The sequence below is a fragment of the Enhydra lutris genome, unplaced genomic scaffold (genome assembly GCF_002288905.1).
Source record: "Enhydra lutris kenyoni isolate GAN:26980312 unplaced genomic scaffold, ASM228890v2 scaffoldscaffold15, whole genome shotgun sequence".
In the NCBI taxonomy this organism is placed as follows: domain Eukaryota; kingdom Metazoa; phylum Chordata; class Mammalia; order Carnivora; family Mustelidae; genus Enhydra; species Enhydra lutris.
The window spans coordinates 276,679-293,574 of record NW_019154099.1 but is presented as its reverse complement, the minus strand read 5'-3'; the positions used below and the strand labels follow the sequence as shown (position 1 = coordinate 293,574).

At 47.7% G+C, this 16,896-nt stretch overlaps 1 protein-coding gene across 6 annotated transcripts in view; it reads right to left on the bottom strand.

Annotated features, from left to right (window-relative positions):
- LOC111146971 (ATPase copper transporting beta) overlaps positions 1 to 16,896 on the bottom strand; it is a 71,400-nt gene that overhangs the window by 13,168 nt on the left and 41,336 nt on the right. For 5 of the 6 annotated variants that reach the window (XM_022502768.1, XM_022502769.1, XM_022502771.1 and 2 more), the window contains 6 exons: positions 12,808 to 12,969; positions 10,701 to 10,777; positions 9,015 to 9,189; positions 7,737 to 7,970; positions 6,930 to 7,021; positions 83 to 210 (listed from right to left, as the gene is read on the bottom strand). In XM_022502768.1, the coding sequence (XP_022358476.1) occupies positions 83 to 210; positions 6,930 to 7,021; positions 7,737 to 7,970; positions 9,015 to 9,189; positions 10,701 to 10,777; positions 12,808 to 12,969 (868 nt within the window). The remainder of the gene's footprint in view (positions 1 to 82; positions 211 to 6,929; positions 7,022 to 7,736; positions 7,971 to 9,014; positions 9,190 to 10,700; positions 10,778 to 12,807; positions 12,970 to 16,896) is intronic. The other variant, XM_022502770.1, reaches the window with a different exon arrangement.

Genomic DNA, 16,896 nt, shown 5'->3' with positions numbered 1-16,896 from the left:
CCACCCACCCCCTTCAGCATTCATGTGACCTAGCAACTCCCACCATACCCGCCCACAGGGAAAAGGAGATGAGCCGCCTCACCTGTGATGAGGGACTCGTCCACCATGGTGTTGCCTTCCAGGATTTTCCCATCCACTGGGAACTTCCCCCCGGGGACAACCTTGATGATGTCGCCCCGCTGCACCAGCTCCATGGGCACCTGCTCCTCCCTGCAACAAAGCCGCTCAGGTTACACGCACAGCAACAAGCCGGAGCTCAGCCCTCCCGGTCGGGCGCCCAGCTCGGGTTCCCGACCAAGTGCTGGACTGGTTACACGCTCATTGCTTTACACCAAGCAGCAGTACTCATTTTATCTGTTCATTTTCAGATCGAGCCAATATGTACTGTGCAAATACTAAGGGACAGGCACTGTATTTGGCACTGGCAGTATAGCTGGGAATAGGACAGCCAAGTCTCTATCCTCAGGAAGACCAATTCTGCAGGAGAAACAGATAACAAGATAGTCCCAGGTATTAAAAAAGCATTAGGATGCAAATAATATGACCAGAAGTTTTGTTTGTTCGTTCTGCGAGGGAGGGAGGGTTCACTTGGAAGATGAGCTGAGACCTGGGTGATAAGAGGGACCGACATATAGGCAAAAGGAAGTTCAAGGGGAAAAACCCAACTAATGCAAAGGCCTTAAGGCAGGCAGAAAGGGTGCCTTTGAGAAGCAGGAAGTGAAGCAGGCAGTCCAGGTCCTGTTGGGACGTGCGGAGCACAGTACAGTACGGGCTTTGGATGTAAGGTTTTTACTGGGAAGTGACATAATTTGATTCACATTTTCAAGTCCTCTCTCTGGCTGCTGCGTGAGAGCAGGCAGCAGGGACGATAATAGAAGCCAGGAGAAGAGGTGGGCTGTGGCAGCCTCCCAAGCAAAAGACGACAAAGGCTAAATGCAGAAATAAGAGAATCAAAGAGGAGCTCTAAGTTCTGTTACTGAGATGGAGGCAAGTGTGCAGAAGCGGCTGAGGGAGGGAGAGAGAAGAGAAGGAGAAGAGACGAAATGAAGACCTTCATGTTGACCTGTGGGGTCTGGGAAGCCTATGCGACTTCCAGGGAAAATGTAAAGCAGGAAGTAGAAAATGGGACTTGAGCTGAGAGGAACAGATCCGGGAGCTGTCCAAATACAGACAGCATTTACAGCCAGGAAATGGTGCCAGCTCACCTGGGTGTGCGAGTGGAAAAGACAAGGCATCTAGAACTAAGCCCTGGGGCTGGCCCGATGCACCAAGGTAGATGGGGCAGGGAGGCCTGCAAGGTGGGGGAGAAGGTATCCCAATCTAGCTGCCAGATATGCAAACTTAATCACACTCTGCACTTGGGCTTTGTACCTCTGTGAAGGTCAGCCACATGTGCATAAAAAAGAAAACCAACAGAAAGTTTTCATGGAGAGACTGGGGGCCTGGGGGAAGGCTGGTGAGAGGCCAAAACGAAGGCAAACCTGGCAATAGTTGGGTTGGAGTACATGGAAGTGGTCTGCTTGGGTGAGGGGACAGTTTCAGGAGCTGGTGGAGGGCAGCAGCTCAGTGGGGGGGGCAGACGGGAACCTGCGGAGCCAGGACAGCAGCTCGGGATGCTTTTGCAGGAAGTTGTGCTTTGGCAGAAGAGGGCGTGGGGTCAGACAGGAACATGGGGGCCATAGGTGTGTAAGGACTGGATGCGGGGGGGGGGGGGGGGGGGGGTCGACCTGAGACAGACAGACACATGGTGGGTGAGGGAAAGGAAGGGCAGGGACAGCGAGACAGCCAGCCGGAGCCTGCCAGGGAACCACCACAGGGGCCAAAAACATGTCCCTGTATACAGCCGACCCTCGAACAACCGGGTTTGCACCTTGTGGGTACAGGCAGATTTTTAATAAATACAATACAGAAATACAAATATGTTTTCTCTCCCTTCTGATTTTCCTGACAGTTTCTTTTCTCTTACTTTAAGAACACAGCATATAGTAACATACAAAATCAATTACTAACCCACTGTTTACGTTATCAGTAAGGCTTTGAGTCAACAGTAGCTTATTAGTCAAGTTTTTGGGAGTCAGAGGTTACACTTGGATTTTCAACTCTGCGCTGGGTCAGTGCCCCTGTGCCCCACCATTGTTCAAGGGTCACCCGTTTATAACAGTGCCTCATGAACAGTGACAAAGGCAGATAAGCAGGCTCTGAGGTTATGTTAACATTCCCTTCATTCTACAAGGACTACGCTCAAACTTCCACAGAGAAAAATGGACAATGAGCTGCCTTAGCCACGTGAGAAGGTAAAACAGAACTTTACTGAGTGTACGTACCAGGCTAGTGGATTTGTACATTTTTTTTTTCTCACCAAATCTTCCCAAAAGTATATGAGGTAAGTGATATTCACTCGCAGTAGAGCAAAAACTTAAAGATTTCTTAGAAAGGCACGGAACTGAATCCACACGCCCATTTCTTTAAACGTTGCTATGGATAAATGTATAAAACTTGGGAACCAAAATGTGCAGAGATAGTAAATATTTCCATCAAAGTTTTCTTTTTCAAAAAACTGCGCAGGAGCATCCTTGCAAAACGAGGATTCAAGAGTGTGTCTGTCTCCAGAGGTCCATCTTGGCGCCCCGTGCCGCCCCCTCCCTGCAAGGCTGTGAGCGTGCGCAGCTCGGGCTAGTGCACAGAAATACAGGCTCAGCACCACAGGAGACCGTGTGTGTGCCAGGTGCCAGGGACACGGTGGGGAGCAAAGCAGACGCGGCCCTGACCTTGGGAGCTCAGAGTCCTTGCTAGGGCACTGGTGAGTCACAGGGCACTGGTACCATCGGGATCAAATCCTTGTACAAAGCCACAGTGTCCTCCTTTCTCCAACAGGGATTTTGTTCCAGGATTAACTGAGATGATGCGTGTTCAGTACATAGTACAGTGCCTGGCATATGGTGAGCACCCAGGGAACTTTACTTAATGGACGTTTTCCCTAGTGATGGGTCTCTGTGTAGCAGGCCCTGTGCTGGACTGGGATATGCACAGGACAAAATGGAGCCTTTCTCTCAAAGATGCTGACAGCCCAGAAGCCACAAGCAGACTCATGTATGTAAGCCCAGGAATGGCCACAATACAATAAACGGGTTAGGAAAAGAAGGGGCACCCTGAGGTCTTGAATGCGGGGAGTAGGTATGAGGAAATCTGTTTGGGGCCTGGGCAGGGTGGCAAACAAGGAGGAGAGGAGGAGTCTCCATAATCTGAGAATGTTCTCTGGAGCTTCTTAAAGTCTCCCAGTGATGGGGATGCCCAGGCCCTGCCCTGTGAGGCCTGCCTAAGTGACCTGGAGGAGTTTGCCATCACACCAGGTCCTCACTTGGCGAGACAGGCCTGTCGGGAGAAGGAGCACCTTCTCACTTGTGAAGGGCATCAGGAGCTAAGAGCAGAGCCTTCTTCCCCCACACAACCTAACGACTAAGCTTTAGAAGGTTTGCTTCTATGGGGCTGCTTCAAAAAATTGGCACCCGTGTCCAACTGGGTGCCCTTCAAAGAAACCTTTAGTAATGCCAATCTCTGCTTAACCAAAAGTTGAATTTCCCCTCGATCTGAATTAACCATAGTATTCTAAGTCCAAACAGCTTAAATTAAGGTGAAAAGCACTTGATGGGGGTCAAGGTGGCTCCATCCAGAGAATTCCCAGCATTTCTTCTTCAGAAGCTTGTATCTCCCCAAAAGGCCAAGGTGTAGGAATACACTTAATTGAGAGACAGTGATTTCCCTGGCATTTCTTCTGCTTCAAGAGCTTCTGCCAGGAGTCTGTCTACCACACCCGTCTCCTCGCTCCTCTCCCTCCTCATCTAACACAAGGTAAAAAAACAAGAACTCAGAACAGAGCAGCCAGTACCTAGACAAACTGTATAACTCTGCTTTCCCCACTACCACAGGAGACTGCAATGCAGCAGACTGGGGACCAGGTCGTGTAGGCTCTTGAATGTCACCCCCACAAACATGGGGTGATTTAACATTTCATAGTCCTTTCATTCATTCAGTTAGTAATCTGAGCACCTGCCACGTGGGTATCCCAGGGCCAGCGGAGCAACAGCCAAGCAGGTCTGGGGACAGGAAAGGATTCTGGACGACGTTCCCCACCACCCCTCCCACTCCCCAAGTTGAGCCCTGAAGGACAAGCAGCCAGGCAGAGGGGAAGAAGAAAGTGTGAGGCAAGACCCGAGAGCCTCCTCCTGGGAGCTGCCGGGGGGTGTGGCCTGGACAAGATGGAGGTGTGGTGGCACAAGAGGCTGAGGCCAAGAGGCAGGCTGGGGTAGACGCTGAGTCTCACATGTGCACTAAGCACACAGACTTCATCCTAAGGACGGCAGGAAGCTGTAGAAGGAGCTCCAGCTACAGAGGAATACAGCAGATCTGTGCTTCCAAGAGATCACTGGTTTGAATGCGGGAAGATATTTATCCCCACAGGAAGCCAAGGAAGACCCTGTGGCAGTGCTGTAGGAGACAGAGCGGTGACAACAGGAAGGGGCAGGGGTTACCAGAGGTGACCACATGCCAGACTGATCACAGACCCTCCCATCACCCAAGACTTGGGACAGACAGGTGTCCCTGGCAGAGGGACAGGCCCAAGTCTCGCTGAAAGGAAATAGCTGAGGCAAGAAACTCTGGTGGCCTTCCAGTGGCACTGCAGAGGCCCAGTGTGGCAAGGCCCCACAGAAGGCGGAGGCTGACTCGGGGGCCCTGGCACCAGCACAGCTCCTCTTATAGAAAGTCAAGCTCCTCAGCAGAACAGTGTGTGGCCCTGGCCCTGGGACAGCAGAGTGTGACCACCAGCCTGTCACCTCCCAGCAGCCTGGAGCACACGGTCAGGAAGGTGGTGTAGGAACCACCACCCTAGTCTGACAGACAGGAACCGTGCCTCACAGGCCATAACTGACCTGCTCCTGCACACAGCCCGTCTACCGCAAGGCCAGAAGGAACCCTGGTCTTCTGGCCCCTAACTTAGAAAATGGCGCCACCACATGATGAAGGTAGGAGTCTGGCCCATGAGTGTCCACAGCAACAAAAGCAAACTGCAGTCTTTGATGAAGAACTAAGCTGTGGCTGGGGTAACCCCGCCGTCCTTGGGCATTTCACACAGCTTTTGCCTTCTGGCAAGGATGCGTGTGTCCTCATAGCCCAATCAACAGAGCAGTCCGTGTGAGTGCGGCCAGTGCTCAAAACGAAAGGCAGTGAGGAAAAGCAGCTGTCACGGCTTTGCTCCCCATCTGAACACTTCCATGTCTCAGAAACTTTCATGTCGTTAATTTATAAGGGGAAAAAAACAGTCAAGATATGCAAAAGCTGCTGGGCCCCCCAAACAGTCGAGTGCGTGTGGGGGCCTGCACATGCCAGCTGCTCGGTCACACAGGGTCCTCCTGCCTGGAAGACAGGGAGCAGGTGGCCAAGAAGGAGCCTGTCCCAGCTCCACCACTCACCTGCCCCAGGCTCTGGGCAAGTCACTCCACCCCACTGGACTTCAGGTTCTTCCTAAAGACACGGCGATGGTGGGAGCACCTACCTCACAGGGTAGTTAACCAGTGAAATTAGGTAGTTTACATGAAGTACCGGCCAGTGGGAATGATACATGGTAGGTTCTCAAATCTCATAATTCCGCCCAGGATTTATGAGAAAAAACAGTGCCTCCATGCTGTGGTCAGCCAGTGCCTCATTCACACACGGGCTCACCGAGTGCCCCCCTGGAAAGCAAAGTAGGGGGCTCTCAGCCTCTGAGGGCCATCTCTGGGGGACACACTCATGAACCCACACTGGCCACAGCATGAAGAATGGGCAAGTATGGTGGGGATGGGGCACAGGATGGCTTTGACAACAGGAGTCTAGACTGTACATCATACTGGATGGCTGGAATCAGCAAAGACGGCCACCCTGAAGGTCAAGGAGAAACTGACGGAGGTTCCTGAACAGAGAACCAGAGCAGAGACCTCTTCCCCCAGGGTGGGAGGAAGGGAGTGTGCAGTGGGGAGGGTTAGCGTTGCAGGCTGAGGGACATGGAACTGATGGATTTCCCACCTCGGAGCTTCCAGTTTCAGTAGTCAGAGTGAGGTCACGGGTCAAAGGGGAAAGTGGTGGGGCTGGAGAGAGAGTTCAGGAATGTGAAGAAGGTCTGAAATAAGCACTCCCTAGAATATGAAAATGAGGCTGACCAGGGAAGTACAGAAGCCTTAAGTTGTGCAAATGTCCGTATTATTTACACACCTTAAGAGTCAGTATGTGGACTGGTTAAGAGCATGGACTCTGGAGTCCAGAGCCTGGCTTATGGCCCATCCCAGCACTTAGCACCCCTGTGACGCTGGGTAGGTTGCTTAGCTTTTCTGATCATCAGTCTCCTCATCTGCAAAACACGGCTAGGAACAGTCCTTTCCTCCTACAGTTTTTTCTTTAAATTAGATTTAATACAAATAGGTTAAAATAGTGTCTGGCAGACAGCAAATGCTATGTAAGTTCCAGCAGTAATGATAATAATCATTATTATTTTTAATATCTGCCAACTTTATGAAGAAGAGAAGTACTTCTCCCACTTGTATTTTTGGCAAGCTGAAACCCTACCTCCCAGCCTGAGTAAATCCTCCAGATCTTGCAAGGAAGGTCGAGCACGTAGTCCGTGGAAGCTCTCCTTGACCACCTCTAGCCTTCCCCTTCTCTATCCAGGAACACTAGTCACCAAGGACCCCCGTTTGTCATGTAGCCTACCCACACACGCCACCTGAGTTGTTGCCTATGTTGTAGTCTGCAAATGCCCTGTTAATTACCTGGATCGAAAGGACAGATCTGACCATACAAGTCTTTACCTGCCCTCACAAGGTCTAGTGGAATGTTGCGAACATGAAGGGTGTTTTGAGATTAATATAAATTGGTTAAAAACTCTGAAGAGAACCCACCTGACAATCAAGTTGTCCTCACCAAGGGTCACAACGGTGGCTTCTGTGGCTTGGAGAGACATGAGTTTGGCAAGGGCTTCTGAGGTTTTGCTCTAGGAAATAATCAGAATGGAAAACGAGATCTACCGTAAGCAACCTGTGCAAAGCCAAACCAACACTCGCTAGGCAGGTGTTACAGAAAGCCCCTGCAGAAAGAGGCCGACCCTGAACACAGCCATAGTGCACGTCAGGATGCGCAATGCTCCAGGACAGATGTCGCTGCCATCGACATGCAGCCACGTCACCACACCAAATGCACAACGTCACAAAGTTCTATGAATTACATTTCAGCCGAAAATACAAAACCAGTCTGCCCAGTAACTGCTTTTTTTTTTTTTAAGGTTTAATCTAATTTCTTTTAGAGCTACAGTCCCACTCTTTTACAGAATAGGTTAAAATGTGGGTATCATGCAGGGTGTTAAAAATGGCATGACCCTCAGACGGATGCGTGGATTCGTGGACTAACAAGCCACACGGTCGGTTCCATACAAAGAGGTGGTGTGAGCGCTGGGCTGCCATCCAGGGTTCTTTCTGTTACACAATGTGCCTGAGCAAAGGTTTCAATAATTAACCAGATTAGCTGGGATTTCGGAAGTAGCAACCAGTTGGGAGATTAGTGATCAGAACACCTAATTATAGTAGGTTTCACATTTCGTGAAGTCTTTCTCTAGACTGTGTGTAATTAGTAATTCTAAACAAGGTGCTCGGATGAATTAAGATTTATGTTCCTGAAGAAACAGTTCTTTTTTCACCTGAAGCTACAGTTACCTTTGCCACGTGTTCTAGCCACCGCCCCAGGGCAATGAACACAAAGAGCATGGGGGGGGTATCGAAGAAGGTCACGGGGCTCCTCTCCGCCTTCTCAGCTACGGCCACCACTAAGATGACGAGCGAGTAGGTGTAGGCGATGGTGGTGGCCAGCACGATGAGCACGTCCATGTTGGCCGTCCCATGCTTCAGAGACCTGTAGGCCTGGACGTAGAAGTACCACCCGCCGAGGAGCTGAAAGACAGCAGAAGAAGCAACAGCTGCTCAAGGAGGCCTGGAGTCTGAAGAGTGACCAGATGCCCAGAGGCCCCTCGGCCTGCAAACGCTCAGACATGACTTATTCCTCGGCAAGGGACATGGAGGCAATGCATTTCCTGACTCATAGCCACTCACAGGAATGGAGGGCCAAGGTCTTGACCCATTCAGGGTCAACCTGAACAGATGTCCATCAACAGGGCGAGGGGGCCACGGGGACATAAGTCATGGTTCGTTTCTACTGTGGACAGGACTCTGTAGTCCTGAGAAAGAATGTGCTAGATCTATAAACCACTGGCATGAAAGATGCCCGTAATACACGGTTAAGTGAAAAAGCTGGTTATAAATCAATTTATCTTGCATGATCCTATTCCAGTTTAAAAATAAAAAAGTCCACGTGTCTGTATAGTGTGAACATGCACACACACCTACATATATAAGCAAACATGTATTTTCTCTACATAGATGAGGATCCGTGAACATGCACGTCCAACTAGTAACAACCCCGGGGACTAGAACTGGGCTGGAGGCTGGGTGTGATTCCAAGGAAGGAGTATCTTCCCCTTTGCTTCTTCTAGTTCAGCATGGTTTGAACTGCCTACAACAAATATACATCACAATTGTAATTAAAAAGAAAATATAGGAAAAAGCAAGTTCAGGCTATAATAATTGCCCTCAGATAGTCTTAAACTAAACATTCCATCATTGAGGCAGGAGTTTTATTTTCTATTCTAAAGCAGGTGGAGGGCATACTTCCCACCAGCAACACAGCTAGCTCCCTCCTACCAGCCCTGGAGTGGAAGTTCCAGGGGGCCCGGCTCAGGGCTTGTTATACAGGGAGAGTCTGATCACCTACAACCGTGAAAGTGATGGTGAGACCAGGTCCTTTTATGCCCACCCGCCCCCTGCCCCTCAAGAGTTTTAAGACAGAAAAAAAGCCCCCACAGGGTAGCTGTGGTAGAGCCGTGCTGAAGGGCTGTGTCTGGCGCGGGAGGGCAGAGGTTGGCCCCCCCTGATACGCACCTGGACAAAGGTACACAAGATAAAGAAGATGAGATTGAGGATGGACAGTCCCGGAATGATGTTGCGGTCCAGCACCATGGCCTCATGGGGCTCATGGCTGGGCACCAGCATGTAGATCATGAGGCCCATGACGGGGATGCCGAACACTAGGCTGCACAGGAAAGACTTCCTCCACCTGCAAAGCAAAGCAGTGACACCAGCCTATTGGGTAGCATCTGTCACTTGGATTGTGGGCTGGCCTCTTCCTGGGGCCTCAGTTTCAGACTTGGCTTTTGTCACTTGTCTGAGACAGACCACCAGGGGTGTGGAACAAGGGGAAGGCTCCCTCCCTGACACCCAGCCACCTGAGAAAGCACCTACGGGTTTAAACTTCTTGGGGATGTTCCAGAGATACACAGACACCCTGCCCGCCTGAGGCTGACCCGCCGCCTCTAATCCGTTGTGGGGGTGGGGGGTGGGGACTGAGGCCCAGAACTGAGAACCCAGCCCTAAAGAAGGGGAACACCCCAGCCCACATGGCTGCCTGCTGCTCTTCTTTCAAAATAAAATTTCATACAGCCTCCCAAGAAAAAAAACAGATAAAAACAAAATTTTATTAGTCCGAACTTACTTCTACATTTGATTTTTAAACTATTATGTAATATAGTCAGTGAGAACTGCAAAGCCATCTTGGTGAACACCGAAGTCTGACATGGGGGTCGCAGGGGACAGCTGTGGTCTCATGTCAGCATTTGTGACATTCCCACCACATGTTGTGGAAGCCCTAGCACACCTCCACTCCGGTCAGCAAACCACAGGCCCGCAAGATCGCAGTCTTAGACTCTCAGCCTGTCCCCCAGGGCCCCGAGGATGAGCCCCTCGTTCGCCTTCCAGGTGCCTCTCCTGTCAGTCCTTCCCTGCTCCAGGCATGTTGACCACAGCAGTCACAGGAGTCCCTGAAGACCCCTGTCTCCATGCCCCTAGAAGACCCTCAAGTCAACCCCCACCCCCACAGCCTGGCAAACTTCCACTCACTCTTCAAGGCTCATATCATGAGTCCCCTGCTGGCTGGCTTCCCGGACCCCCCTGAACCCACTTGATCCACTGCTCATCTACTCTTTCCCAGCCCAGCTAGGGCCCCTCTGAGGCCGGGATGGTATCCTATTCATCCCTAGCACCTGGCATAGTGCCCTGCCTACAACAGCACCCTTGTGCTTGTTGACCAAGTAAGTGAACGTCTGCAACAACGAAAGAACTCAGGCCGCCTGTTCTCAGGCCACGTTCTTTCCCATGACCGTAGTTCCTGCCCTCAGACTCTACTTCTAGAACCTATTCAAATAAAGTCTTAAAATACTCTGCTGTGAAAGAAAAAAATCCACTCTCTTCCTCCCAACTTAAGTTAGCCACCAGGCGTAAGTGGTGATTTAAATTAAAATCAGTTAAGATTAAATGAAATAAAAAATTCAGTTCCTTAGTCATACTAACTACTCTGTAGCCTGTGGCCACCACCCTGGGCAGTGTGGGTATAGAACATTTCTGTCATCGCAGAAAGTTCTGTCGGACAGCACTGTCTTAGAGGGTTAACATCACAGGGTGCCGTGGGAAGCCAGGACAGCAGGGACACCCATGAGCACAGAATGAGGCAGGCCCGGTGACGGGGGGGACACTTGGTCAAGAGCGCCAGTGTGTCTTTTCTGTTCTACCTACTGCTTTATTTCCACCTTGTGGTCCAAGTGATGCGCGCTGGAGTTTCTCTGGGCCGGGGAAGCATGAAAGCCGATTTCCTTATTATTAAAAAACGAGAAGTGAGAAAAAAGGAGGAAAGCACTTGGTTAAACATGCATTGGTAGAAAGCATTTTACATCTTTGGAAATTAGAAAGTTAATAAAAAATTGCCTCAAAAGACTATGGGTTTTTCTGCTCATGACTTTTGTACCCAAATCACACTACAAGTCCTGTCAGAGGCCCAGCGCCATCTCTGCTCATAGACTGTATCATCCCCATGGGAATGGCCTCAGACGGAGACTCCTGGCCCTTCTGTGGACAAAGGCAGCAGATTCTGGGAGAAACTTCAACATGCCCCGAGGCTGATCCATGATGAATTTACACACACAGAAATTTTCTGTGAGGAACCCCACCTAGGGAGTGGTCAGATCAGGCGCTGGCATTCCCTGCCTGAGGAAACTGAAGACCAGAGCCATTGAGCTACTGGAAGAGCAAGGCCTGGGGCTCAGGGAACAGGTTTCAGGGCTCCCCACCCAGGCCTCTCCCCAGAGAGCAGACCCAGGCTCCTTCAGCCTCTGCAGGCCCCGCTTCCCCTGAAGCCAGATGGGTACTGCCTGGCAATCTGCTGGCTCTTTTCAGGGAGTGACTCCAGCATTTCTTTCACCGCCTCGCTCCCTGACCCTCTTCACCTTATCCTATCTGACCCCTTAATGAAATAACACAGGAAAGGCTGCCAGGAAATGTCCTGCTGGTCAGCACAACACAAAGAGGGGGACTCTGATGGTTAAAACGAAAATTAAAAGTCACGATTGGAGAAAGAGTATCTAAGACCGTCTAAAGACAAATCCTCTTACAACGAACACCAGCCTAAGTACATTAGGGAAAGAGGCAGCAGAGTCGCAGGAACGGGGGCCAGACATGAACAAAAGTCCCCAGATGAGGACAGAGATGCTGCTGTATTGAGCTCAGCCGGCAGCATGGAGGCCAGGAAGGGCATGAGGAATAAGAAGGTGACGGAGATGGGTTTCAAGCACCCCCTGGGACCCTCCTGACAGCACATCAGTCTGCTTTCTGGGCCTCATCAGTGCCCCCCTGCCCCCAATACTGATCTGTAAGACCTGTGCTAGGGCAAAAACCGAAAGGCCGCTGAGCTTAGAACTGTGAAGTCTGGGTTTTCCTGTAGCCTTGAGTTGGATTCCAGCAAGTGGAGTCACTTCACATCTCTGGGGATCTCTCCCCATCTGCTAGAGAAGCTCTGCTGTCTGCCTGGAAGACCAGGTTCTAGTAGCAGCAGCCTACTATTAACGCACATCAAGGAACCCTGCTGAGCCATATAACAGATGACATCTCTCCTAAGCACACACAACACCAAGAGAAAATGAAAGACAACGTCAAGGCTGATACAAGAGGTTTCACTGCGTTAGTACTTCCTGCTGAACTGTGTTTATGCTGACCCTCAGTGTGATGAATTCATCTTGTTTGGGTTTGGACTGTCTTAACCCATCAGATCACCACTAATGCTTATCCTCTTATGGTTGCTAGAAACAGACCTTATAAAGGAAATGAGGAGTGTCTGTGGACAAAGCGAGGGAGGGAATAGAGGGAGGAACTGTGTGAAAACTCTTCTAATTGATTTTCCAATCCAGAAACAACTGAATTCTCCCATCGTCAAGCAGGCCCAGCACAGTGGTAAAATGCAGTAAGTCCTCTCCTTACCAACCATCCTTTGGTCTATAGATACTTGGCACAGATATAAATAATATTTACAATTACAATCAGGTAATGAAATGTGCCACATATCTTGCTGATATTGATGTTTCTCAAGGAGTATCTGCAATTAAAACAATAATTTCCTTTTCTTTCCCATTCACTGCTTTTTCACCCTCAGATTATCTGACATTTACTTAATTTCAGTTTATTTTAAAATGATTCACCTTTACTTCCCTGGGAAAACTTGAAGGATAGGCTAGGTGACCTTTTCCTTTATCAATCACTGGTTTTAAAAAGAGGGGCACGTTTTTTAGATGGAAGTACAGGTGACACACAACATCACAGGAGTCTGTGTAACGTGCTCTAATGAACGACTCACCTCGATAATTCGGACAATATCCCGTGCACCGATAATTTCAGGATCAAATTTCACATGGGCTTTGCTGGTGGCAAGGGCCACAGAGGCGTAGGTGATGCCGTTTGTCCTTGTGAGTCTGGACTCAATGTTGTGAACACAGGACGCGCAGGTCATCCCCGTGATCTGCCACACAGGATGACAAAAATACTACTCACTTGGGATTGAGAGGATCTCACCAAAAGCCCACAGGCAGTGGGGTCAACAGGCAGCCATGAGTCCTTCCTCTTTCCATTGCATCATTCCGAGGGCTCTGGACTCCCACCTCCAGACTCCATGGGCAAGATCTGCACATTCCCCCAGGGGCTGAGGGCAGGTGAACAGCAATTCATCCCCAACCCAGGGACAAGAGACGTAGCTAGTCATGAAGCAGATGATGATAGACCAATAGGGATGAGCTTTCTTAAGCGACCCGGTCCTCTCTATAATGGCACTTCTGCCACACTGTGCTTATGGATGAGAGAAAGAGAGCCTGACGTGAGACATACTGTCCCTGTAACAGGTGTTAGCAAGCCAGACAAGTCACTCTTTTGAGTGTTAGTGGTCATCATTTCCCAGAATTCTCATTAAATACAGACATAAAATGTCTACATACAGTGTCTGAACATGTGATGATGTTAACAACTGCTGAGACCAATTTGAACATTGCTCAAAAAATGTTTTCACTGAACTGAGAGCTTTTCCCCTAAGGTGAGGAACACAGCAGGGATGCCCACTTTCACCACTATTGTTCAACATAGTATTAGAAGTCCTAGCCTCAGCAATCAGGCAACAAAAAGAAATAAAAGGCATCCAAATTGGCAAAGAAGTCAAACTCTCACTCTTTGCAGATGACATGATACTTTATGTGGAAAACTCAAAAGACACCACCCCAAAATTGCTGGAACTCATACAGGAATTCAGCAAAGTGGCAGGATATAAAATTAATGCATAGAAATCAGTTGCATTTTTATACATTAACAATGATAGAGAAGAAAGAGAAATGAAGGAATCGATCAATTACACCAAAATTACAACACAATTACACCCAAAACCGAAAGAAACCTAGGAATAAACCTAACCAAAAAGGCAAAGGATCTGTACACTGAAAACTACAGAACGCTTATGAAAGAAATTGAGGAAGACACAAAGAAATGAAAAAACATTCCATGTTCATGGACTGGAACAGCAAATATTGTGAACACGTCTATGCCACCTAGACCAATCTACACATTAAAAGCAATCCCTATCGAAATACCATCAACTTTTTTTCATAGAGCTGGAACAAATAATCCTAAAATTTGTATGGAACAAGAAAAGACCCCGAATAGACAAAAGAATGTTGAAAAAGAAAATCACAATTCCAGGCTTTAAGCTCTATTACAAAGCTATGACCATCAAGACAGTATGGTACTGGCACAAAAACAGACACATAGATCAATGGAACAGAATAAAGAACCCAGAAATGGACGCTCAACTCTATGGTCAACTAATCTTCAACAAAGCAAGAAAGAATGTCCAAAGAAAAAAGATAGTCTCTTTGACCAATGGTGTTCAGAAAATTGGAGAGCCACATGCAGAAGAATGAAACTGGACCACTTCCTTACACCACATACAAAAATAGACTCAAAATGGATGAAAGACCTAAATGTGAGACAGGAATCCATCAAAATCCTAGAGAACCCAGGCAGCAACCTCTTCGACCTCAGCCTCAGCAACTTCTTCCTAGAAACATTGCCAAAGGCAAGGGAAGCAAGGGCAAAATGAACTATTTTTATCAAGATAAAAAGTTTTTTCACAGCAAAGGAAACAGTTGACAAAACCAAAAGACAACCAACCAACAGAATGGGAGAAGATATATGGAAATGACATATCAGATAAAGGGCTAGTATCCAAAATCTATAAAGAACTTATCAAACTTAACACCCAAAGACCAAACAGTCTAATCAAGAAATGTGCAGAAGACATGAACAGACATCACTCTAAAGACATCCAGATGGCCAACAGACACATGAAAAAATGCTAAACATCACTCAGCATCAGGGACATACAAATCAAAAGTGCAATGAGATACAACATCACACCAGTGAGAACGGCTAAAATTAACAAGTCAGGAAACGACAGGTATTGGTAAGGATGCAGAAAAAGAGGAACCCTCCTACACTGTTGGTGGGAATGCAAGCTGGTGCAGCCACTTGGAAAACAGTATAGAGGTTCCTGAAAACAGAGCTACCCTATGGCCCAGCAATTGCACTACTAGGTGTTTACCCAAAGGATACAAATGTAGTGATCTGAAGGGGCACCTGCATCAGAATGTTTATAGCAGCAATGTTCACAACAGCCAAACTATGGAAAGAACCCAGAAGTCCACCGACAGGTGAACAGATAAAGAAGATGTGGTTCGTATAAACATTGGAATATTACTCAGCCATCAGAAAAAGAAATCTTGCCACCTGAAATGCCATGGATGGAACTACAGGGTATCATGCTAAGTGAAATAAGTCAATTAGAGAAAGACAATTATATGATCTCACTCATATGGAATTTAAGAAAATAAAAGAGGATCGCACGGGACTAGGGAGAAAATAAAACAAGATGAAATCAGAGAGGGAGACAAACCATAAGAGACTCTTAACCATAGGAAACAAACTGAGTTTCTGGAGGGGAGGTGGGTGGGGGGATGGGGTAACTGAGTGACAGACATTAATGAGGGCACGTGATGTGATGAGTTATTATTATATATTATAATACTGGGTATTATATAAGAGTGATGAATCACTGGATTCTACCTCTGAAACTAATGATACACCATACATTAACTGAATTTAAATTAAAAAAAAAAGAATACATTACATATTACCATAGCCATTGTAATTTAATTCCTTTAGCTTTTAACAAGCATTACATTGCAAGAGTGTTGCAATTTGCAAATATTACCCTGACACTTAAAAATCTGGAACATTTAAAATACTTTAATTATTTAATTAAAAGCTTTAATAAAACTGGAACCCAGACAATAAATATGACTCTGGTAAAAACCTCTCCACAATTCTAGCTCTGCTTTGTTCAAAGTTCTGTAGTGCTTAATATCTCATCCATACTCTTTGTATGTTCGGTTCTGTGCAAGAATATCTTGTGAAGATTAAAAGTCAAACATAACGTATTTTAGGAACTATTCATAACCGGATCGCACACCTGCATAAATTAAAGCTCAAAAACCATGTCATACAACTTTTATATATAAGCTATCTTTTCTCAACACAATTAAACCCATGAATTCAATGAATAAATTGTCTGATTTGGTCATTTGGACCTATAGACAAATACATATACATATAAGTAAGTAAAAATTGAGTTATGCATTTGTGTTACTCATAAATTTATTACCTTTTTCCCCCATTGGCAAAAGAAAGATTAGTATATGTGCTGCCGAAGCGAGCACGGCAAAAGAAAGATTAAAATGTGTATTTAAAAAACCAATATTTTCACCTTTCCCAATAGTATTCATGATCTAGATTTTCCACAGTGGTCTGTACAAGCAGAGGCATTCCCCATTGGGGCTGGGGTCTCAGCAGGGGCCCCGCTCTGGCCTCAGGGGCGCTGGGACTGTAAGCCCGAGAGCAGTACACTTCACCCGAGCACACACCGGGAGGCCCAACCAGAGCCAAGGGTTTGCTTAACAAAGAATGCCCCTTATCAAGAGCTCAAAGTGCCACTGGTGTCCTTAGTACTCTTTCTTCAAACATTTACTTACCACTAATGGCAGTGACTAAACACAGTAAGGGAGTAAGACCCTTCCTTCTCGGTACAACAGTATTACTCAATTCCTTGTCCTAAGTCTCCCTCTATTTACACCAAAGAGCTTTATACACAAGTGCTTATGAATACAGCATGTTGGAAATGCTAGACACACCTATTGTTACCATGGTCTGCTGTCACGCACAGCTGGTGACAGCGGAGAGACAGCAAACAGTTATGCCCCCCCGCCCACCACCGCCCCTGCCACCCTGGCATTCACCTTAGACTGAGTGATTCGGGACATTGGTCGCCAACTACCTTCTAGACAGCCCTGTG